Source organism: Sander lucioperca, chromosome 3, assembly GCF_008315115.2.
Source record: "Sander lucioperca isolate FBNREF2018 chromosome 3, SLUC_FBN_1.2, whole genome shotgun sequence".
Lineage (NCBI taxonomy): Eukaryota > Metazoa > Chordata > Actinopteri > Perciformes > Percidae > Sander > Sander lucioperca.
This window is the reverse complement of record NC_050175.1, coordinates 41728627-41752841: the sequence shown is the minus strand read 5'-3', so window position 1 is coordinate 41752841 and position 24215 is coordinate 41728627. Positions and strand designations below refer to the sequence as shown.

Genomic DNA, 24215 nt, shown 5'->3' with positions numbered 1-24215 from the left:
GAAATTTGGGTTTCCATCAACCAAATTGTCAAAAGAAATAACGTGGATGGTTCCCTACAACGCTCTTCGCAAGTAAAGTAAATGATCGGTTCACTACTTTCATTGAATTTGGGTGTTTTATTCAATTTTATAGCATTTGAAAAAAATATATAATATATATAATACATAAACATTGAATATTGAAAAAAGTGACAAAAATGTCGGAAAAAGCTTAAAAAAGGGGACAGAAAAAAATTAACTAAAACATCGGGAAAAGCAACAAAAGTTTCGAAATGACGGCCAAAAAAGGTTGAAAAAAGATTTAATTTCAAATTGTGACCCAGAAAATAAAAAAAAAAAGTTGGATAGTCGACAGGAAGACAACACAAGGGTTAAACAAATGTAAAAACCCATTGTTCTTCAAATCAAACTCTTCTGTGCTTTTATTCCAGTTTCCCTCAAGCCACCAACCAGACCTTGTTGGATAAGTTCAAGAGGCAGCATGAGGGGAACAGCTACATCGAGTTCCCTGCTGTCATGGAGCCCGCCTTCATTATCCGACACTATGCGGGCAAGGTCAAGTACGGGGTTAAGGTCAGTGTAACCCTCACTTCCACACCGACTCGTTGATCAGAGAGAATGGGAAGAGCAAGGGCAGCCACCATCCTCTGCTTTGTTTTTGTAGTGTTTTTGTGAGCTTTTGTTGTGGGAGGAAAAGTGTTTGTTTTTCTCACACATTCACACCCACGTCATCATCATCATCAACCTTGTTAAAGCTAATAATGTAAAAAGATATTCTCCTTCTTCATTGTTCATACCATACTAGTATTATTGATATGCGTAACAGACTATTAGTTACAGCCAGATTACATTCAAGTCACACATTTGAAGCTACACCTTACTGTTTTTTTGGCTCTATTGGAGTGCTCTGGTCAAACAAATACATATCCCACTATATATGTGGACAAATAACAATTAGTTATCCCAAGACTAAACTATAAAAAATATACCAGAGATCTTCAACAGGGGATCCGTGACCCTTACGGGGTCGTTAGAGTTACTGCAGTTGGGTCCCAAGTTATTGTTGAATCATTTAAAAAAAAAAATCCCTGCTCCGTCTCTCTTTCAGCTATGGGTCCGTGGCCTAAAAAACATGGAAGACCCCTGAAATATACAGTTATGTACAGGGCTTCTGTGGACAGGTACAAGTTATTCGCCATCAGTATTAGATAGGGGCGTCAGAAATTTGATTCTAAATCGAAAATTGATCGAAATGAGCTTCATCGAAATCAAAAGCAGGATCGGTGATTCTCCCAGTATTTTTTAAGCTAATGGGTATCCAAAACAATAAACAAATAATATCATTTATTACCCTTTTTTTCTTTGTCACACAGGATTTCAGAGAGAAGAACACAGACCACATGCGTCCGGACATCGTAGCTTTACTGAAGAGCAGCAAGAACGCCTTCATCTGCGGGCTGATGGGCATCGACCCGTCAGCCACTTTCCGCTGGGCGGTACTCCGAGCCTACTTCAGGGCCCTGGTGGCTTTCCGAGAGGCTGGGAAGAGACACGCGCAGAAGAAGACTGGTGAGCTCTCACACTAACAGAAACTCCACTAATATGCACATTATAGCGGTGAGGCAGAGTGTGTTCTGATGTAGGAGATAGACGGAGAAATCTTATCTGAGCATCGAAAGCCAAAGACGACATGTCATCAACAAATGTCATATACAGTATATCATTTTTTTCTATTAAGGCATCTACTGATGTTCATTCATTTGTGCCTGTGTTATTAATTTACAGCATTTTACAGCTGCAGGATTTATTTTAGAATAGATATTCAAATCTGTGCTTGCTGTGTCAAAACAGCACCAAAGAATCCATAGAGAGGGAAAGGCTATTGACTTTACTGAATGGCATGCGAGCATTACAGGTGCTTTTTAGTAAAGCAGGAATAGTGGTGAACTAGCAAACTAATAAATCCAGAGGAGCGAATAATGGTTATAATAATGGTTATTCGATTATTTGCCTCCTCTTGCTTTGTATTTGAAACTTACTGTTTACTGTAAGTTTACTGTTGGCTAAAAGTGTCTGCCACCACTGAAGCAGCTCGGGTAAAGACGGGTTGTGATCTTGGAAAAACAAATGAGCTCCGTTCAGCCAATAAACTGCATGAAATTACAAACATGAATTTTTCAGTTTTCCCGCCACGCACAGTACTGTATTCTCACATGCCATGCAGTTACGATTTAGTCCTCTTTTGTTATTATAGTTCGCTTTATCTCCGCCATAGTTTGTGTTGCAGTAGTCTCTGTTCTGTAGTATGTGTGCATAGTGCCGCCATGTATTTACAGTAGCTCCTTCTTTGTCCCTTTCGGCTTTGGCTTTTGATAGAGTTGATATGCGAGAGATGTAACCGTCAGATGTTCTTTCGGCACTGCCGTCGTATGAATCCGACTTGCGCTCTGCACCCTCTCGATCCTCCCTACACATTAAGTTTTACACCTGACGTTGTAATGTGAAAATAGAAGTCTTGTATCCTTTGCTTATCCTTAGATATCTTTTAGAAATCCTTCCAACTGAACTCTAACGATATCAGTGTCACCCAAGGGAACCTGTTACATGTCTTCTAAAACATTTCTGCAAAATGACTTAAAGGTTTTAAAATGCCAAGTTTTTGATTTTATTTCTTCTTTTCTTTTTTTAATTATTAAGAGCTAAGTAAGTTGTGAGTTAAATTACCTTTTAAATACTCCCTCCTTGTTGTAAGAGGAGTGTAGAATTGGGTGACAGAAAAACTTCTAGAAGACATTGTATGGAAGTGCCTTTGGGGGGCAAACACCTACTCACAGAACTACAATGACAACCATCCTACTGCTGCCACCAACTGCAGTTTTGAATGTCAATCATCTTCTCTCCAGAAGTCTTGCACAGGTATCTCTCCAGTAGACGACTGCATCTCTTCTTCTTCGCTGTCTAATCTGTCATTTCTCTCTCTCTCTCTTCCCCCCCTTTCTCTTTCCTTGTGTTTTTTCTCTCTTGTTTTTCTTTTGTTTTGCTTCTCCAAGGGCATGATGACGCTGCTCCCTGTGCAGTTTTGAAAAGTGTGGATAGTTTTAGCTTTCTGCAGCACCCTGTGCATCAGAGAAGCTTAGAGATCCTGCAGAGATGCAAAGAGGAGAAGTACAGTAAGGCTGCCAATACAACAATAACTCCTCCTTACTTTCATGTTAGACCATGACTTGGGAAACTGTAGGGGCGAGGCTGACCAACATCTTCAACTTTACTGCACTGTACTGCAGCCAAAGTCACGCCAAAAGAGATCAAAATCATAAGAATATTCAAACTTAAAGAGAAATGTTTTTATTTTCTGCTTTGTGATTTGATTTACAACTCTTATTTTCTATCATTAGACTAGATGCTTGTTGGTCTCCGCTCCCTGTGTCTCCCTCTTCCTTCTTTCTTATGCACCTGCATGCGTTTGTTCTTAGTCTTGCCTTGCATGTTGTACTTGTCAAGCATGCTTCAGCCATTCTGTCACTCACACTGTGCTAAAAAGGGCAGCAGAGAAATGCACGGTTGTGTTGCTCTATCAGCTAATTTTGGTCCGGGGAAACAACGGCCTAACACATCTAGGTGTCCATCACTTTCTGTATTGTCCCGCAGTCACGCTGTCATGTCCAGTCCTGTCTGTTGGGCAGTGGGTGTAGTTGCTTGTCCACCACAGCACATGTCATCTAAAATCAACAAACTTCACCTGTCACTAATACCACATACGCTGGTGATGGTGATAGAAGATTGAGAAGGGTATACGACATCACTAACTTTCTCACAGGCGGCTTTTACATGTGGTGCAGGACACACAGCCGACTTCACACACTTCTCTCACAGGTCACCTTTCCTCTCCAAACATTTCCGTACGCTCAGATGTGTTTGTGTATTTTTGTTTTGTGCCACCCTGCAGCTCCTGATCAGAGTGAAAATGTTGTACAAAGTGATGAAACTGAAAACGGTATACTGTTAAGTTACCTGATAAAATGATCTCCCAGATTGCTTTTTTTTTTTTTTTTAAAGAAGGCTAACACATACTGTAAATGCAAATGTAGGCTTGTCACTGCCATCCCACTGTAGTAATGCAACAGCAGCCTTGTAGCACCCCAACAATGTAGTAACGCCTAAAAAAGTAATGCAATTTTACCTTAACTTTACTGAAAATGTATTAAAACCCAATAATGTAGTAACTTGACCAATATTGAAATAAAATGTCCTAACTGATATTGTAATAACATTTTTGCCGATAATGTAAGACGTTTCAGCTGGGACCATTTTTTTTTATCAAAACTGATGATGTGTGTAAAAGTATTGCGTGTATAAATATACAACATTCATAATACTTTTAGTGTCACGTTAGCTGACTGAAAAACACTAACATTTGACACGGATTTCTGGAAATGCAAAGTCTTTATGTAGAATTAGAAATTTACAACAGACGGCAAGTGGTATGTTGTTATCAGGCAAAGATGCATTAAATTAAAATCCCTATCAATGGGAAATGAACCAGCCCATACTCGTGCTTGATTGGTTCTCGTGCAAGGATCGCCTACGCTAACGTTACACAAGCGGGCGATGAAGACAAAACAGTCGATTCAACATTCATGAAATGTTCTTTTCTCATCGGCGTCAACAGTGATTTTTATTCTCAGTCAGGACATGTTATTACATTGTTGGTCAAGTTACTACATTACAGTTTTATTACATTTTCGATCAGGTTAAGTTCACATTGAATAACATTTTCAGGAAATTAATACATTGTTGGGTGCCAATTAAACCCATTCTGCTCACAGTTTTCCTTTTTGTAGTTCCACCTAAATGGCGTCTGCCTGCTTTACTTCATTAGATAATTGATTATGGGCCAAAATGTATTTTTTTAAAAACGAAGTAAGGTGTTACGCAAACCTACAGTCCAGACTAAACTAAACTCCTGAGTATCATCTTCCATAATTTGACACTAACAAGAGCAAGTCACTATTAACCTCACAGATCTTTGTTTTAATATTAAATCATCTGCAGTTGTTTATATTTTCAATAAAAAGGCACATAACACTCAATGCAATAACACTGGAGTGTCGCATCATGTTTTTTTTTTTTTGTTGTTTTTTTTTGCTTGGGAAGGGTGTGAAGGATTTGAGTGTTTGTCTTCATGTCTGGTTTGTGTGAGAGTGTGCGTTTTTTGCCTTTCACACGATGCCTACCTGTCTGTTGGTGATCAGGTGTGACCGGTAGGAGTCCACGTACGCCGCTGTCAGACCTTCAGGGAAGCAACACCATCAACGAGAAATCCCCACGGTAAGAGCCTGTACGGTTTTGAGATCCATTGTAATTGGGTTTCAAGCTCTTTGTAAAGCTTCCCATCACTTGTCCGATCAAGTCGGAGTTTTCAGGAAATGAATACACCTGAAGGAATAAATGACTGCTATTATCGTTACTTATATGTGGAAACAGATGCACCATTCAAAGTAGGGGTGCACGATTCAGAAAATGTCACGATTCGATATCGATTTTAAGGCTCAAGAGTCGATTCAAAATTGATTTTCGATTCAAAAACGATTCTCGATTAAAAAAAAAAAAAAAAAATTCACGGCCGCCCGGATGGCACAGTTGGTACAGCGGACGCCCATATATAGAGGTTTACTCCTTGACACAGCTGGCCCGGGTTCGACTCTAACCTGCGCCCCTTTGCTGTATGTCATTCCCCTCTCTCTCCCCTTACATGTCTTCATCTGTCCAAATAAGGCTGAAAATGCCCAAAAACATAATCTTAAAAAAAAAAAAAAAAGATTCAGTATGTAAATGTAGTTACTTTTCCCATGTGATTGCAGTAGACATACAATAAATTTTTATATATATATATATATATATATATATATATATATATGAATAGATTTTGAATCAGTAGAGCTTGAATCGCGATACGAATGTGATCGATTGTTTTTTGCACACCCCTATTTCAAAGCCAGGTCCTTCTAATGACTACATTCATAAACAAAACACTGCGGTAGTACACCTGACAATGTAAATCAATCTAACACAACACACTACAGGCTCAAATATTACCATACAGTCAAACCATTACCACTCTCAACCAAAATGTGACATTATAAGCATAATGAAGGTTGGATTATTATGCATATTTGTTTGCATTATTTTGTCTATTAATACATGCTAATAGTGTTTCAGATCCAAGCTGAATATAATAAGTATGTTTATATTCATAAACATAATTTAAAATAAGTATGGATTCCTTACATATTTATCTCCATAGTATTTGTTTTTACGTTTTATATTCTGTTTCACTTTTGCTTCTTTGTATTATTTACTTTTCATATTGCTACAAAAAAAGACAAGAGAAATAGATGATATAGGACAAAAATACAATGTACATATATTTCTCTATATTTACATGGTCTATTCACCCAATTCACAACAATTCAGTTGAGCAGTAATGGCTAGAGGAAACTTCTTGTAAACCTTTTGCTTATTTGATTTTATTCTCTTCATGTTATGCCTTTTATTAGTTGACAGTAAAAAGATGAAATGAGAGGAATGAGAAATGGGGAATGACCTGCAACCAAGGTCCCCGGCTGCACTCAAATCGTGGATGTTGTGGTTCATTGTCGGAGTCCTCACCTGCTTGGCCTCCACCGTGTCCCATAAACGTAGTATTTGATCTTACATACTACATAGTACAAAGAGCTCTGGAAACTACTCATTGTGTCAACAAACCCTTCAATACCTTTCCTGCAGATGCTCTGTCATACTTAATTTTTTATATATATTCTTTTTTTTTTTTATATATATATTTTCTGAAACAAAAAGGACACAAAAAGAAAAAAACAAAACAATAAAGACAGTAACAACAACATAAATCACAATATACCTTAAAGACATACATTATAATAACATAGACATTGGGGGGGTACAGATACTCATATTCATGAAACACAAACACTACACAGTCAAGTTGTTGCTCTGTTGTTCATATATTCTCTAATACTGTTATACTTTATAAGTAATACATGTTTTTAATCATTCATGCAGTGATATTAACCTCTGGGCTTTGAAACAGTGGCATGCCTTTTAAAAAAGAAAAACCGAGGGACTGTGCTGTGACCCTGAGCGTAGCTCTCATACCGGCCCACTGAGACCCCGGTCTACCACCTCCTCTAATTAGCTGTGGACAGTGAGATTAGTAGCCCACGACAGCGACTGGTGGTGGCACCGAGCGGCTCGTACAACACGGCTTTTGTTAAACAGGAGCTCATTCTGGGGCTGTTAAAATCCCCCCTTAATGTGATTTGCAACCTCTGCCCTCCCTCTCTGTCTCTTTCTCTCACTCGTACGCTCATACACACTCATTCTCTGCATACAAGAAGAGCACTAAACCCTGTGCAGCTGCTTCCGCCGTGATGTAAAGTCAGAGCTATGCATTGGAGAGGAGGGCCCGGAGAGTGATAAATATTAAGTCCCTGCAGGGTGCTTGTCGGCAAGACGGAGCAGCCAACGGTAAAGTGCTTTATGGGCCCACGGAGTCACTATAAGGAGCATATTGTACCATCACCATTTACTGAGATCGATGATCAACTGGGGAGAAATTCTATCTCATCTTCTTTATATGGTAGGCCAGATGCAAACTGAAGATTTGTGCTTATTCTTTAGTCCACATTGTTGCGTCAAACATTATTTTCTGATTTGGTCATACACACAATAAACCCCTTAAACACTTTTCCTGAGATCGTATAAAGACAGAGTATAGATCCAGAAAGAAATATAAACCAAAAGACATACTTGATTTGCACTTACGTACTGGAGCTTTGTGGATCTACTGCCGTCATTTATAATATTGTATATATCCATACATCCATCCAGTAGTTGTGGAGATATTTCAGTCTGGACCAAAGTGGTGGAGTGACCAACATTGCCATCCCTAGAGGCAAAAACAAATAAATTCCAAGAGCAAATGTACTCTTGGCACTTTTAAATGTGTAAGAAGTGTTTAGATTTGGAAAAAAAAAAGTGCTTCTTATACACAGAATAAGCTGAACACAATGAGCACAAAGAGGGATGTCGTTTATTTGTAATGCCAACACTGAAGTGGAACGGGCATAAGCTAGGTTTTTAAAAGCATATTTACTGTATGTATTTCAGCCTTGAACCCAAACAGCTGTCTCTGCACCCAAAAGCTCAACCTTCCCATCTGCTGTTCTGTATTTATATTGACTTTCATTAGCCTTTAAAAACCTCTCCACAAGCTTGTGTCCCACCTTGTTTTCTCTCTAGGAATGATTCCACCCCCTGCTAATAACACAGTGTGAGTCACCAAACCCATCTCCCTACATGTGCCAGAGTGTGTGGCTTGTAACTCAGGAGAGAATCTTGTAAAACTGTAAATTATAATACTGGAAACACAATAAAGTGCTCCAGTGGACCCCGAAGAGCTGAATTAATGATTGCTACTGCTACAGCTTTACTCTGATTCTGAATAATGCTGTTGGAGATTGTCGGTACCCCAGTTGCCTTGTCTCCTCTCATCCTCTCCTCTGGACTAAAATAGTTCAGACTGGTTAATGGTTTTATAACCATGACCTGACCGCTTCTGTTTTTGTTCTGGACAGGTGGTTAGGTTTCACCTTGAGGCCTGAGGTTTAAAGAAGAAGAAGAATGCCTTTATTTATCCTGCGAGGGGAAATTCACAATTTTCACTCTGTTAGTCCGCAGTTAGCATTTGAGGGTTTGGGGCCTTGCTCAAGAGCACCTTGGCAGTGCCCAGGAGGTGAACTGGCACCTCTCCAGCTACCAGTCCACACTCTGTACTTCGGCCCGTACAGGGACTTGAAACAGCGACCCTCCGGTTCCTAACCCAACTCCCTACGGACTGAGCAACTGCCACCCCCAAAAAAAACTAAACCTAATCCTCTTTAGGCTTTAGTAAACTGTGTAAAAAAAAAAAATGGAAACTTAGTGCCCCTGCTGGTTACATTCCTCCTAAAAAAAAAAAAAAAACATCCCCTTTACGAATATACAAATAAACACGGCATTTTGATGCCATTTAAAATTATGCATAAGTTACACTGTACGTGAGCAGCCTGTTGTATCTCAGAGTGTTGAGCTTTTGGTGTAAGGTGCTTGATGTTTGATAAAAACTTTTTCAGTTATTTTGAAAGTGACCATATTATGAAAAAAATCACTTTTTCTGGGATTTGGGGTGTTATTTTGTGTCTCTGGTGCTTCCACACGCATACAAACTTGGAAACCATCCATGCTGTTTTGAGTGAGATACAGGTTTCTGAATGTGTCCTGCCTTCAGTCTCTGGGTAAGCTGTTAAAAATCGGCACGGCTTTTTATGTCACTAGCCGAAACGAGGTGGCTAACCGTAGCATGCTAGCTCGTTCTGAATGGCAAAACACTGCTACAACACACACTAGTTCACCATAATCTACAAAAGAACTACTTACATGTCCCTGTTCTGCAGGTATTCCACGCAAAGTTGGAAGTGTGCCCTTGTTTAGAAGAAGTCTCCCGGCTAATCCTGCCTTGTACTACTGAAGTTGTAGAAACAAACAGCTAGCTAGATGATGTGATCTTACCTAGCTACTGCGCATGTGCCAACAAAGATGTTACAGCAGTGAGAGGTCTCACTCTGTAGCTAAAACAGAGTCCTGAACAAAGGGTGAAAAGAGGAGCTGCAGCAATGTGCAGTACAACAAAAAGATGGTGTTTTTTGAAAATTAAACCATGTAAACCTATTCTGGTACAACCTCAAAATACAATTATGAACCTGAAAATTAGCATAATATGGCCACTTTAATGTATCTGAGGAAGTTCGCAAACTCTCGCAATCGCATCTTTGTTAATTACTTTCTCCTTACTGCAGAAAACAATGTCTGTTAACAATGTAGAAAAGTAACGAGACACGTCTGTTAAAATCTTACCCCTGCCATGGTCAATACCTCATACCTCTGGTTGAACAAATCAATAAAGTTTGGATTTAGTAACTAAATCACTTGAATTGTTTTGTGTGTGTTTTATCTAAAGGAGTTCTCCAGGCCTGGGCTGGAATGGGCGCGTGGGTCGACTGAGCCGCTTGTCATCCAGCAGCTCCACCACAGAAGAAGATGGCATCTTTGTCAACTCTGCCAGCAGTAAACTCCTTGAGAGAGCCCACGACATCCTCATGTCAGTAACAAGATGCATCCACAGTCATCATAATGCTTTAAACTCCCCTTAAACACTAGTCTCGCTTTACCAGACCCTCCTCCACGGCGCTCTGGAGGAGGGTCTGGCTAGTCCACACACCTTTCCAGAATGGGAGGAGAACGTGCTCTGGTTTATTGGCATTTCTTTAAGCCAATCACAATTGTATTGGCCGGTGCTAGGCACCGGGAAAAGCCGCGGTGCCGCTGCAAAATAGCCTCGGCAAGGAACTTGTTTTGGTGGAACGTGTGTACGTTCAAAAGTTGTTTTAGTCGTGCAACAGAAAACTCAGATTGGACAGATAGTCTAGGTAGCTGTCTGGATTTACCCTGCAGAGATCTGAGAAAAGGTTAACCATAGTCCTCATAAATCCACCGGAGTTTAAAATGCAAACACAAAGGAAGCCCAAGGCAACGGATATCCGGCCTAAATGAGTGAAATCCGACGGAATTTCCGTCGGCAACGGAGCATTCCCAGAAGTGGAACGTCAAGGATATAGACTACCTAAACACTAATTCAAAGATTATTCAGTACTCTTCTTATTGACGTGTTTTAAAAAGAAGAAGAAAAAAGACACCATTCAATGGGTTTCTTTGTGCTTCTCATTCTGATCATGTTAAGCATCATTTAATTCTACTGTTATTTCTTATGTTGTTCAGCAGTGTGACACATCCTTAAAACTGGAAAACCAGAGTTCAAACTCAGTGTCAGCAAACATTCCTACCAGCTCCAAGGCTGCTGACCCTGGCCTCTGCCCCCCCCCCCCCCCCCTCTGGAGGGGAGCAAGTGAACAGAGAGTTTCCCCACGGGGATGATTCAAGTTCAACTTTAATGACAGGAATTTTACCCACTTGGGACGAATTTGTAGAATTAAATTCAGTGCTGTGTTGACCTTTTACTTTATAAAAAATGAAAAGTATTGTCACCTGTTGATTTAAAGAACAAAAAGAGGGAATTTGTTGCTCTAATGTGAAAAACCAATTTGAAAGCTGGACTAAGTTTTTTTTTGTTTTATTTTTTTTTTTTTTTTATAAACAGGAGGAACAAAAACTACAAATCTAAGCCAGTTCTTCCAAAGGTACAGTCCAGGATATCTTTAATTTGTCTTAATAGTAAGCAACAGATTCTAATGTTCGACTGACTCTCGCTTCACACCTGCAGCATTTACTGAACGTCAAGTCACTGAAGTATCTCAGCAAACTGACGCTTCACGACCGCATCACCAAGTCACTGCTTCACCTCCACAAAAAGAAGAAACCACCCAGTATCAGCGCACAGTTCCAGGTCAGACACACACACACACACACACACACACACACACACACACACACACACACACACACACACACACACACACACACACACACACACACACACACACATAGTGCGTGGCACTATCTTTGTGGGGACCCGTCATTGACATAATGCATTCCCTAGCCGCTTACCCTAACCTTAACCATCACAACTAAATGCCTAACCTTAACCCTTACCCTAATCATAACCTAATTCTAACCCTAATCCTAAAACCAAGTCTTAACCCTCAAACAGCCCTTTTAAAGTTGTGGGGTCCAGCATTTTGGCCCCACAAAGCTGTCTGCAAGTATACTGTATTCATGGTTTTTGGACCCCACGAATATAGTTAAACAAGAACACACACACACACACACACACACACACACATACACACACAGCCAGTAGCATACTGCAGGGCTCACTGATAAGCCATTCAATGCTCTCACCATAAAAAATAACACGATTAGCCTGAGCTGCATCGAGGAATCTCACTAGAACTGTGAATATGATGAAAACAAGGTGTGTCCTTTTACAACTGGCTGCGGGTAGAAACCTTCCTTCATTTCTCTGCCTGCCCCACAGCCTTTACTGTCCACTGTCTCATCCCTGTATTTGTCCATAGTGTAGTTCACACACACACCCAAAACTCTTAAATGTATGACATCGTGTCTGGGATTTTAAGACAAAAAATGAAATAAATGTCTCATAAAAAAAATAAAAAAAACCCCGAGTTGGTGAGAAAGTCGAAAGTTTTGATATTCACTTAGTAGGAGATGCCACCCAAGAATGAGCTCATTCCTACCATTTAAACTGCTGAAAACAAAGAGGACACCTGTTTTATTGCTCTGCTCTATGTTTTGTCATTTTACAGCAGAGGATTTTCTTCTAAAAGACTTTCCCAAACGTGAGATAAATGAGACGGACAAGTACGTTGACGTTCCAATTTTGGTTATCTTAAGCTCAAAAATGTCTCTCATTTGCAGACAGTACTGTAACACACGCCAGCGCAGAAAAACTCTCAAGAACCAAAAAGAACATGCCTATTGTTTTATCTGATTTCTTTGAACGTGAACTCTGTGCTCTGGCTGTTGGAGGTAGAGATGGGTGCCGTGGCCCCTCTGGCAGGCAGCCCTGGCCCCACTGTGTGGATGACTTCACTTCCCACATCCTGTGCTGTGCTGATTGCTTAAACTCCCATGGAGGAGGAGCTGGAGCCTGAATTCCTCCTGCCACTGAATTATGACACACATGCTGACACACATGTGCATTTGTTTACACACACACACACACACACACACACACACACACACAATAATTGCACATGGAAATACTATACACATGGTTTCTTTTTTTTTCTAAAGAACCACATGCTTACGTGGACATATTGCTTGTATTTATGATCCCAGGCGGTGACTTTAATCTTGCAGCAAAGAGTTTTACTCACAGATGGACCAACAGTTATTCACAGCCGACAGAGCCATCTGACTTTAACTTCTGCCTGTCAAACAACTGTGGAGCAACACAAGCAGTGTGTCTCTGTATGCACCATGTATTCTGTGCTTTGTGCTAAATCTGGCTCTTTGTTGTTGTCTTTTTTTGTCTCTTTCTGCAGGCCTCCCTCAATAAGCTAATGGAGACTCTGGGTCAGTCTGAGCCTTATTTTGTCAAGTGCATCCGTTCCAATGCTGAGAAGGTACAGTGTGCTCCCTCCAGACTGCGGCCACTTGACTGCTTTGGTTTAGTTTTCAAAGCGTTTTTCATTTCCTTTTGAAGTTTGAACTTTTCTAAAGCTGTTTATCATTTTCCCCTCTTCTCCTCTGCCGCCTGCCGGCTTTTCCTTTTTCTGTAATTTTCTCCTCTCCTCTCATCGATGATCTTTTGTACTCTTTCTCAGCTGCCCTTAAGGTTTAATGATAACCTGGTGCTGAGGCAGCTGCGTTACACAGGTATGCTGGAGACTGTGCGCATCCGGCAGTCGGGCTACAATATAAAGTACAGCTTCAAGGTAACATATGCACATCTACACCTTGTAGATACTCTTTCATCATCATCGTCATCATCATTATAATTGTTTTCTTAACTGTCACTTATATCATTTTATATCTAGCACAGTACATTTGAAAGAAACAAGCTATTGGAGCAATTGGAAATAAGTAAATACAGTGCACATGTAAAGTTTATTTCACAAGAAGTGGTAGAATGTAACACTACTTTAGTATAATTTTGGGATACATTACTTGCAATGAACTCATACTTCACTACATTTCAAAAGGAAATGTTGCACTGTTTACTCAATTACATTTATTTGAAAGCTATAGTCACTAGATACATTTGCAGATTATGATTTTACGAAAGAAATGTGATCTGGAAATATGATGCATTGTTAAAGATTAACTTCCCAACAGTATCTAAAGTAATTAAAATTACCTCTTGCTCTTGAACAGCTAAGTTACTTTATTGGCTTGGGTGGCTGTGACTCAGGAGGTGGAGTGGGTCGTCTTTTAATCACACTGTTGGCAGTTCGATCCCCGGCTCCTCCTGTCCGCATGTGTACTAGAGCAAGACACTGATCTTGCCACCATCAGTGTGTGTGTGTGTGTGTGTGTGTGTGTGTGTGTGTGTGTGTGAATAGGTGAATAAAGACAAATTGTAAAGAGCTTTACATTTAATGGAGTATTTTTAAAATTGCGGTTTTGCTACTTTTACTTCCACCACTAAAAATGAAGAAAGTATTGCTACATTATAACTAAAGTATAATTCATAATTAATTACCGGTATGTAATATGATTTAAAAAAAAATAATGATTCTCCACTTACTGTTATTAAACCAAAAGCATCCTTTCATTCGAACCTCCACGTCTGGTAAATGCACACATTTCACACTCCACAGCCCCAGTTTGCGATGCAGAATTTTGAAAATAAATAGTTGTCTCCGAGCCTGAGAATGATTTAATCAGACACGACAGAGCTCTTCCAGAGCCACAGAAGACATTATACAACCGTTTTCATTTGCTGAGTATTACTAAACATGACTAGTGAACTGACCTTTATGTGTATAATTGATGCAGTTCCCCTTTAAATGATTTTAGTTTTAGAGTTATAACAGATTCACTTCATCTTCTATTCTTTGTCCAGAAATCCTAAGTATCATGTTATCCAGGAAGCAAACACTTGATAAGCCATATGGTACAAAGAGTTCAGCAGCAGATCACATTTAACATGTTCCCTCTGTGCAGGCGCGTGCAGGCCAGAACACTGATGCACTATCAATCTCACGTCCCAAAACGTAAATGACACCTAGGTTTCCACGAGTTTAGGTGCCAGCGATGAATTCATCTCCAGGAAACATGTCGCTGATGTTGTTTGAGCCGTGATTCATTGTGTCTTGTGTCAAGGGGGAATTATGAGGGACGTGAGGTGGCAGCCATCTTAACCACACTGGCTTTCGTAAGAATGATGTCAACGCTTGGAGAAATACTGTATGACTAATAAAGAATATCATGTTTTTAATGCTGATTGGAAGTGAGCCTTTGGACAGAAAACGTTTGGGAGTGGCTCACTCCAGTTTTTCTCTTACATTAGTTTCCATTTAGTGGTCTTGAATGTTCATTTGTGCCAGTCATGTCACGTCAAGCTTTTAGGCAAAGATGAAGTCGCTGTGCTAGGTTCTTAAGCAGTCGCTTCACCAGACCACACCGTATTTCTCCCATGTAACGATAGTGCTATCTACTGTAGACATGCAGGTAGTTTAAATTTTATTTGCTTGGGCTCTGTGACTCCTCGTTCCTCCTAAATACAATCAAGAGTAATAGCATTTCATTTATGGCACTCCAAGCATAGAAATGTCATTTCAGAGTAATTTCAACAGCATTCATTCTGTCCAGAAACTGTCCCAGTGACTCAGGGTAGTACACAGACCTTGCTGTGGACAGTTTCACTATTTTTCAACTTAACTAGATGTCAGTGTATAATTTTGAGGTATTTTTACTTTACTTACTGTAGGGTAGGGCTGCACAATATGAGGAAAATATCTAATTGCCATTATTTTGACTGATATTGCAGTCGCGATATGATTCACGATATTGGAGGGAATGATCATTTTTGTATAAGTTTTCTCATTTTCATTGAAAAATATTCAAATTAAGATTAAATCGATTTTTGCGAGGATTTAGTCAGTTGGATACGATTTGTAGGCCGAGACATCTCTGCAGCACCACAATACTTAATTCAGAAAGGTTTGACACATATTTTGCCTCCATAACATTTATCCAACAGCTATAATTACTAGTTACTTTTAAGATTAAGATTTTACTTAAAAAATGTGATCATGTTATAAAATACAGTGCTTTGTTAAAAGTTAAACCAGTGGTTTTGGTTGTTGACCCGTTAGAAAAAACGGTGACACTTTACTTGAAGGTATCTACATAAGAGTGACATGACACTGTCATGAACGTGTCATAAACTTTTTTTAACATTTTAGATGTCTTGTGAGTTTTAAGCAGTTCCAACAAAGAGACAGTTACCCTCTAAACTTCTCAAATGGTTTTATATGAATGTATGTTTGATGCCCAAAAAGGTACAATTATACAACATTTAAAAAAAAATGAAAATAAAGATTGAAGTGGAAAAAATGTATGAGTTTTAGTAGCAGAACATTTTTTCTTCTTTCCTCTCCCATTAATCATCTCACCACCCCTCCGATTTATCTTGTGACCTTTTCAAGGAGCCCAACCCCTAGATTGAGAACCACTGGACTAAAATACTGAAAAATAAGTTAAAACTAGCTCCACCTGGACCAGCTACAACAGTAAACACACTACTAACACATTGTTGCATCAGCAGCATTAACAATATAATAACGTAATAAATAATACATCAGCCACAGAAGCCATTTTTGGTATTATTTGGAGTATTTTTTACTCTGGTTACTTTTACTGAAGTACAATTTTGAATGCAGGACTTGTTGTACTGGTACATCTTCCACCACTAGAAAAAAAATCCCACAAAACACATTTGAAAACTAATATAAAAATGACACGATATATTTAGTTATTTGTGTGGACTGACCTTATTATCTACTTGGTGCAAAACTCATAAAACTAACTATTTTGATGAGCTCACTCAGATGATTTGAGCATCAGACATCCCCCCCCCCCAAACACATTTTGTGCTGCGGTCAGCACTAATGAGAAATATCTTGAGCATGGTATCACTGTGGAGGACTGTGCTGTTTCCCGACTCTTCAGAACAGAGCCTTTCCATTGTCCTCGGGTCTCTGAAACACTCCCCATGATTGTAATTGTATAAACACAGCATCTGTTTCCCTATCCACCCCCTGCAGACCAGAGTGTATTGAATTCAGACAAAGAGCCTCAGTTCGAAGAGTGGGAGTTCAGCATATTTATGCCATGATGTTTGAACCCCCTGCAAATATGGACAGCATGGACTTTTACCTGAAACCACATGTGCCTTCTTTTTTTTTTTTTCGCTCAAGAGATGCTGCAGGAGGTTGCTTATGTGTCTGCTGCTGGTCAAGAGTTATATTTCATATTCAGGGCCACAGAGTTGTACAACCCCAACCAATTAATCCTGTGTTCAGTCCAGATGGCTTTAGCAGAAAGTAAACCTTTTGTTAAACACATTACTGGACAGAAACCGTGTGACCATGACACAAATGTAAAATCCAGAACAGATACTGTAGGGTACTAAAGGTATTTCTCATTAACACCTTTCCTTGTTTTCTTGATAGGATTTTGTCCATCACTTCTGTGTGCTGCTCCCAGAGGGCACCAGTGCCACCAGAGAGGGCATCCAGCAGAGTCTGGACCAGCTGGACCTCGAACCAGATGGCTATCAAGTGGGAAAGACAATGGTATTTACCCTGCCCTCTCCTTTCTCCTTTCCTCTTTGCAGTTCTTTTTTTAATTAAACATATTGTGACATCTGTTTTTGATATATAGCACGTTATCCCTGTCTGAATAAGCCTCCTTTACTGTACAAAAAACATGTACAGAATGTTTGTCATTACAAATGAATGTTGAGCGTTGTTCAGCTATCTGAAGTTATGTTTAGATTTTATTGGTGGTCCCAAAGTTTCCTATAACAGCAGAGTGACTGCTCATTGTATATAAACTTATATAATATCTGATAATAGTAAATGTGATGAATTGGTGCAGCCATGAAAAAAATGTTTGATATAGCTTAAGTTAAGTTTTGGAACTTGCTGATTGAAAACATAAGACATGATGTGGAGAAAAAAATGAGCGCAAAACTGTGGTTTTTCTTTTGTTAAGTCATTGTTTGGTGACATTGGGGAAAAGAAAATGTTCAGGCTCATTACTGTATGTTATGGGTTTTACTATCTGTTGCTGTATGTTGAGGCATTTAGCAATCTGGAAAATGGGAGTCCAAAACCCCAAACTGATTGATAATGATAATGTGGGGGTTTGAAATGACTCAAACTCAGTTAGTTTATTAAACCGTTGAATTTCACAAACTATAAATAGAGTCATAGACAAAGGGAAAGGGTAGTGTTGGGGATAACCTCATATTAACTAAAAAGCATCCTCCCTCTGGGAAAAAAAGGATGTAATGAAGACAGTGCCCCATATTTGGTGTGGGTATGAATGAGTCATGATGGAGGGGTCCATGCCTTAGGAATGCTGTCTATATAATTAGAGGATCATACCTGACATACTTGTGGCCATGTATCTAGCCAGTGAGTGTGTGTGTATATATTTCTTTGTGTGTGTGTCCAGATAACCCCATTCTTCTTTGAGGTTGTGTGTGTGTGTGTGTGTGTGTGTGTGTGTGTGTGTGTGTTACCCTGTGCTGACTCCCATCATGGTCCCTCCTCTCAGGTGTTTCTGCGGGAGGCTGAGCGTCAGCGTCTGCAGGCCGTACTCCACGCTGAAGTTCTCCGGCGCATCGTCACGCTGCAGCGGCGATTCAGAGTCCGGCTGGAGAGGAAGCAGTTTGTCAGAATGAGAGAAGCGGCGATCTGCATCCAGGTAGAGTACAGTGCTTTTCGTTATCAGTGCTCTCATCTCTATCGACTTTATTTCAGGCTTTTCCTTTAGTTTGATTTAAATCACCTTTTTTCTTGTTTTTTGTTTTGGTATATGCTCCTGAGAGTTGTTGAGCGTTGATTCGGTATTATTGCTTATCAACTTTCAGTGGAATTATAATTAATAATATGATCACATCATGTAATAGACATACAACATTCAGTTGTGCAAATGAATGAATCCAAGCAAATTTGAATTAAAGACTAACAAATAAGTTATTTAAGTTTTTGTTTCACTGAGGTGAAACGCTTTGTATGTTGAATGAAACACAGTTCATATTATATATGATTTTGTAATATTGTGATACAAATCAATATCAGAAAAGTATTGGTAATAATATAGTGCTATTCATTTCACGCATACTGCCCAGTCCTAGCTCAGTGCAGCACTACATTTGAAATGAAAGGAACAAAGGTGGCCGTTAATATCAAGGATGTTTTATTTTAGTTCCTAAACTAGAAATTACTTTTAAGATGAATGTGAAATCTGTGTGAAAGTCCAACTCAAATACAGTTCAATTCAACTTGTCACTCACAGTCCACTCTGGCTCTGTGAATTCATTTGTTTTTAAGTCCCATTAAGAAAGAAAATTGAGATGAACTTTTGAGTAAAGACGCGTGTTCTTCTAATGGAGTTGCTGTACTGAGTGAACATGAACATAGGTTGTGACTAAAATGAAGAAGAAAAAAAACATATGTAGTCTCATGAAAACAATATATCATTATCATCATCTCTTCACAGAAATGGTGGCATTTGTACCAGTCCATAGAAGAGGAAGAGGAGGATTATGACCCTAACGTCCAGGAGAGGGCAGCTCTGTGTCTGCAGACACACTGGCGAGGTTCCAGGGAGCGTCAGAAGTTCAGGCTGTGGAGGGAGGCTGCTCTGGTGCTACAGAGGGCATGGAGGTTATGGCTCTACCGGCGCTGCACAGCAGCTCTGCTCATTCAGACGGCCTGGCGCTGTCATCAAGCAAGAGAAGCCTACTTGCGTCTGTATCATGCTGTGGTACAACTCCAGGCAATAAGCAGAGGATTCCTCACCAGGCAGAGGTAAGCCATTCTGTCAAACACCTTACCCTGAGCTAGGGCTGCACAATAAATCTTTTTTTTTTTTTTTTTTTAATCGTCATCGCAATATCAACTTGCGCAACATATCACGAAAGGCTGCAACAATCTTGTTTAAAGAAAATATCAGTAGAAAACTGCACTTTATAATGTATCTGTCATTCTGTTTTTAGTGGTGCATTTTATATGCATTTCCATTTTCAATTTGTTCAATAAAAGAATACTGGAAATGATTTTCTTTTCATTTGTTTTATATTCCACAAGCAATTTGTTGTATTTTAGCAGAATACTGAAAGCAACAGAACTGAGTACACTTTAATATCTGTTTATTTAGCGCAAGTAATAGCATTATCGCAATATTCAACCACGTTATCGCATATTCTCCTCATATCATGCAGCCCTATCCTGAGCAGTAGCACCAGTTTGTTGTTTTCTGCTGTTAGTATAGATGAGTTTAGTTTAACAAAAGCAAATATTTTAGCATTTTTTATAAAGGCTCTGAAAATAGCCTAAGTGACTGCATAATTTTGGCTCAAGCTGGTGAAAAGCCAGATTAATCTTTGCACACAGCTCCTGTAGTGTATTTGGTCATTGTTCAGTGTGCTTATAGACCAGGCTTGGTAAGAGCATGCCATTATGCAAGTAGTCCAACCCAAAGCAGCTCTGTAATCAGCTGAGCTGCCGAGAGCAAGACTTGTTTAACTTTGGTGAATACTTGAGGTGGTTTTGTTCAGAATAACAGTTTAAAATGTATCTTGATCAAATGAGTAGGAAGTGGTTTGACACGAGCTAAATTTGTAACGATGCCTTCTTGATTGACAGCTTCAAGAAACTGCGAGAACAGACGCTGAGGGACAAGAAGGAGCAGCAGGAGAAGCTGCTTCAACTGCAGAATGGCCAGGTGAGTCTCTCACCAGAGGAAGAGGAGGATCCGCCAGAGAGGATCATGGGCTTGGACCTCAGCACGTGGGAGGATCGCTCCTACGAGCAGCGAGAAAGGAGCCTCCAAACCCTCAGCAGCCACGAGGGCGCGGCTCAAGAGGAAGGAGAGGACAGAGAGCATGCTTGTACCAGAGAGAGTCCCTCTAAAGTGCAAACTGAAGCACCGGACTCGATCCAGACCTCCACTGTGGTGGTGCGAGAGAGGTCCAGAACTACAGACGAGCCCAGCCAGAAAACCACTCGGGCCAAGAGAGAGAGCCGGCGGATGAGAGAGTTGGAGCAGGCCAAGTTCAGCCTGGAGCTCCTCAAGGTGCGGGCGACCGGCGGCGGACCCTCATCCCCGTCTGAGGAACGCCGCTGGTCTTTGGAGCTGGTGCCCCCTGCAACACCACCTCTCCCTTCGCCCCAGGGCACGCCCGACAGCCAGAGCTCCAAAGGCAGCTTTGAGCTTCTCAGTATGGATGACGAGCCACCCAAGGCTGTAGAAGAGGTGACAGACAGCGAGGACCTCTGCTCCCCTGTTCCTTCGGTAGCTCCGGAACCTGAGCCTAATATGGAGGTTGTTTCAACAAGCCCTAAGCCAGTTGAACCACATAGGACAGTGGTTTCTGATGCTGGCAGCCAGGGCCAGACCAAAATGGATCTGGCAGCCCCCTCTGCCCCCGCACATCCGCCCAAAATCGAGAACTACCTCCCTACCTTTTACGTCCCTGCTAGCGAGGGCAGCACAGTCGTCTCCCGTCGTCCCGCCGAAGAGCCCAAACAAACCACAGAGGCAGCCGTCTCTACAACCACCACTGTTACCAAGACTCTCAAAGAAAGGCGGGAGTCATCGCGTCGCCCAGTGGTGGTGGTCATCAGCATGCAGAAAGAAACGCCACTAAGCCAAGAGCTGAGTGATCTTGTCCGTCCTCCTGTAGAGGTTCGAGATTGGGCATCCCGGACAGGGGAGAAGCCAGACCCAGCTCCCGTCCCCGCTCCTACCGCTGTCCCTCAGGCTGACCAGGCTGTCATAGAGAAGCTAGTGCGACTGAACGAGGAGAAAGAGGTGAGGCAGCGTAATCAGCGGCAGCAGAACGAAAAGGAGATGATGGAGCAGATCAGACAACAGAAAGAAGTGCTGGAGCGCCAGCGTCTTTTCTTCGCTCAGTACGAGAGAGACATGTTTGAGAAACAAAGAGGAGAAGCTCTGCACAGAATACAGCAGAGTCGGCAGGGTGGACAAGATGTTGGCGGATCCGCAACCTCGGGAAAGCCCCTTAGACCCAGTTCCCTGCTAATTGAGAGAACAGCAGGGCTAGTTCCTCATGCCAGAACACAGTCAGTCTCCACCGCCCAGTCGGTGCACTCTCCGCCGGGTGTAGACCTCCAGGGCAGCGCCCCTCACCCCCAGCTGCCTCCTCCACCTGCTTCTGTTCCCAGAGAAAGACGCAAGGAGAGGAGGCCTGTTGCTGACGGCTGGGCACCCAAACTCACGCTGGAGTCTAAAGATGGAGGAGGAGGAGCCAGAGCCAGAACAGCAACCAAGAAGCCACCAAGTACTCAGGACGACACAGTTGGTACGACGGACAAGCCAAACATCTTCTTCTCTCCAAACGACAAAGTCACATTTACAAAGTGAGTAATGAAGTACTACATTGCAGTTTGCGTTTTTGTTGTTGTCTAGGTTTTTTTTTTTTTTTTTTTCTTCAATCAAAATCAGGTTTATTGCTAAGTAGGTTTTTATATATACATGGAATTAGCAACAATAAACATAGTAAGAGAAAATAAAGAATAAACAAAACCGGTACCGCAAAAGTCAAGAATCATAATTTTTTTGTATGATATGTTGTTTTATTCTTGGTTCCTGATGTAAAGCACCTTGGATACCTGCTGGTTGCTGTAAAGTGCTATATAAATAAATGTTGATTGATTGATTGATAAATACAATGGAAATACAATAGGAATATGAAGAAATATATAAAAAGTATGTTAAATATATCTAAATAACTGTTTTGACATGTGATCAAATTGTTGTAGGAATAGTAATGCATAACTGTGAATAAAAATACAAACACCCAAGAGAATAAATCCCGAAGACAAGCAGGGCTACGGTAAACAAACACATACATGAATTAATAAAAGGAAGCATAACTAAGTTTACACTCAAAGGATGAATAAATCAAGTGTCCATTGTCAAATAAAATAAATAACTAAAATGATTATTGGTAACATGAATTGTTTATGTAGTAAAATCTGGAGTAGGAAGTGAAGAATTTGAACATTTCTGACTTTGATGCCCCTCAGTGGCAGTATCACAATATGCAAACGCTGCCCCACTATATGGATTTGAAGCAGGGACACAAATGAATGAGCTAAATGTGACACATACTGTAGATGCCACCAGTTTTCATCTGGATTGGCTCATTTTTCTGGAAACAAAAAAATGATACTATCAGACACATTTGAAAGATGTAATAACCACATACACATTCTTCACATAGTGGCTTTAGTGTCATTTTCAATGACATTTTTGGTAGACCACTTAATTTTTCATTTATTAACATTTTGTTGGCTTTGTATCCTTTTTTTTTGTCCACCAGGTTTGACAGTGATGCTGTCACTAAAGAAACACCTGCAGCCATTCCCAGAGAAGGACCATCACCAGTCTCCAAGCCCTCTAAAGGGGCAAAGGTGCGGGATGTAAGCAATCGCTCCTGTTTCTTTTTTTTTTTTTTTTTTTTAGAAAATAGACATAGCATGTGTTTGCAAGTTTGCAGGAGTGTCTTTTTATGTTGTGAGTAAATTAATGAATCGTGGCAGCTCCCAGTCTTGCACTAAAAACGACACAGCTGACCTACATGAAATGAAATGCACTAAAGCTCTTCTGCAGATAATAAAGGCACCTTTTAAACATGCTGTTATCACTTGTGATAAAACTCCAGGTTGGCAGAGCGGGCCAAAAAAAGAAAGCCAGAATGGCACGGACCCGCTCCGACTTCCTCACCCGCGCCCCCTCCCTCTCAGTTGGGGGCGATTCAGACGAGGATGACTATGATGGCGACAGCCCCGTCAGCCCCCGTCATTACACTCTACCCCTCTCCAAACAGAACTCCACGGACGCGGGCTTAAGAAAGTCCTGTTTCAGTGACTCAGACATGGTAACAGGCGCCATCCAAGCCAACAGTGGCCCTCTATACGGTTTTAAAGCGTGGCTTCTCTTTGACATTTTCTAACCCCCTCGGCAGAGAGAGCATAGATCTGCACTCAAGCTGAACTTCAATAAACTTTCTAAAACTGTACACTAACTTTCCGTAGGAGTGGTACACATTTTAAATGTAAACCTTTAACATAGTTGCTTTTCTAACGTGATATGGCTTCTCTGTCTCTCACAGCGGTAACACTGACTTTTCTTCCTTGATTTATTCTTCCTGGTTATTAACACTATTTGCATGTCACTTGGTTACATTTCCTCTCTCAGCACTTAGCACTAGTCATGAGTCAAACCTTGGGAATCCTTGAAAAAGGTCATCATTCACTCTTGACTTTCTTCATCACTTAACAGACTCCTCTTGCCTGTTAACGGTTCTTTTTCCTGGGAAAACTGATTTGTTCCTTCTGTCATATGTTGTT

The 24215-nt window shown here is 40.7% G+C and overlaps 1 protein-coding gene across 10 annotated transcripts in view; it reads left to right on the top strand.

Moving 5' to 3' along the window:
- Positions 1 to 24215, top strand: part of myo9aa (myosin IXAa) — a 132337-nt gene that overhangs the window by 97469 nt on the left and 10653 nt on the right. For 5 of the 10 annotated variants that reach the window (XM_035999903.1, XM_031290011.2, XM_031290005.2 and 2 more), the window contains 15 exons: positions 432 to 573; positions 1374 to 1569; positions 3051 to 3170; positions 5253 to 5328; positions 10076 to 10216; positions 11273 to 11312; positions 11396 to 11518; positions 13140 to 13220; positions 13422 to 13532; positions 17277 to 17399; positions 18388 to 18537; positions 19336 to 19646; positions 20484 to 22220; positions 23186 to 23285; positions 23528 to 23743. In XM_035999903.1, the coding sequence (XP_035855796.1) occupies positions 432 to 573; positions 1374 to 1569; positions 3051 to 3170; positions 5253 to 5328; positions 10076 to 10216; positions 11273 to 11312; positions 11396 to 11518; positions 13140 to 13220; positions 13422 to 13532; positions 17277 to 17399; positions 18388 to 18537; positions 19336 to 19646; positions 20484 to 22220; positions 23186 to 23285; positions 23528 to 23743 (3667 nt within the window). The remainder of the gene's footprint in view (positions 1 to 431; positions 574 to 1373; positions 1570 to 3050; positions 3171 to 5252; positions 5329 to 10075; positions 10217 to 11272; positions 11313 to 11395; positions 11519 to 13139; positions 13221 to 13421; positions 13533 to 17276; positions 17400 to 18387; positions 18538 to 19335; positions 19647 to 20483; positions 22221 to 23185; positions 23286 to 23527; positions 23744 to 24215) is intronic. The other 5 variants (XM_035999902.1, XM_035999901.1, XM_035999904.1 and 2 more) reach the window with 4 other exon arrangements.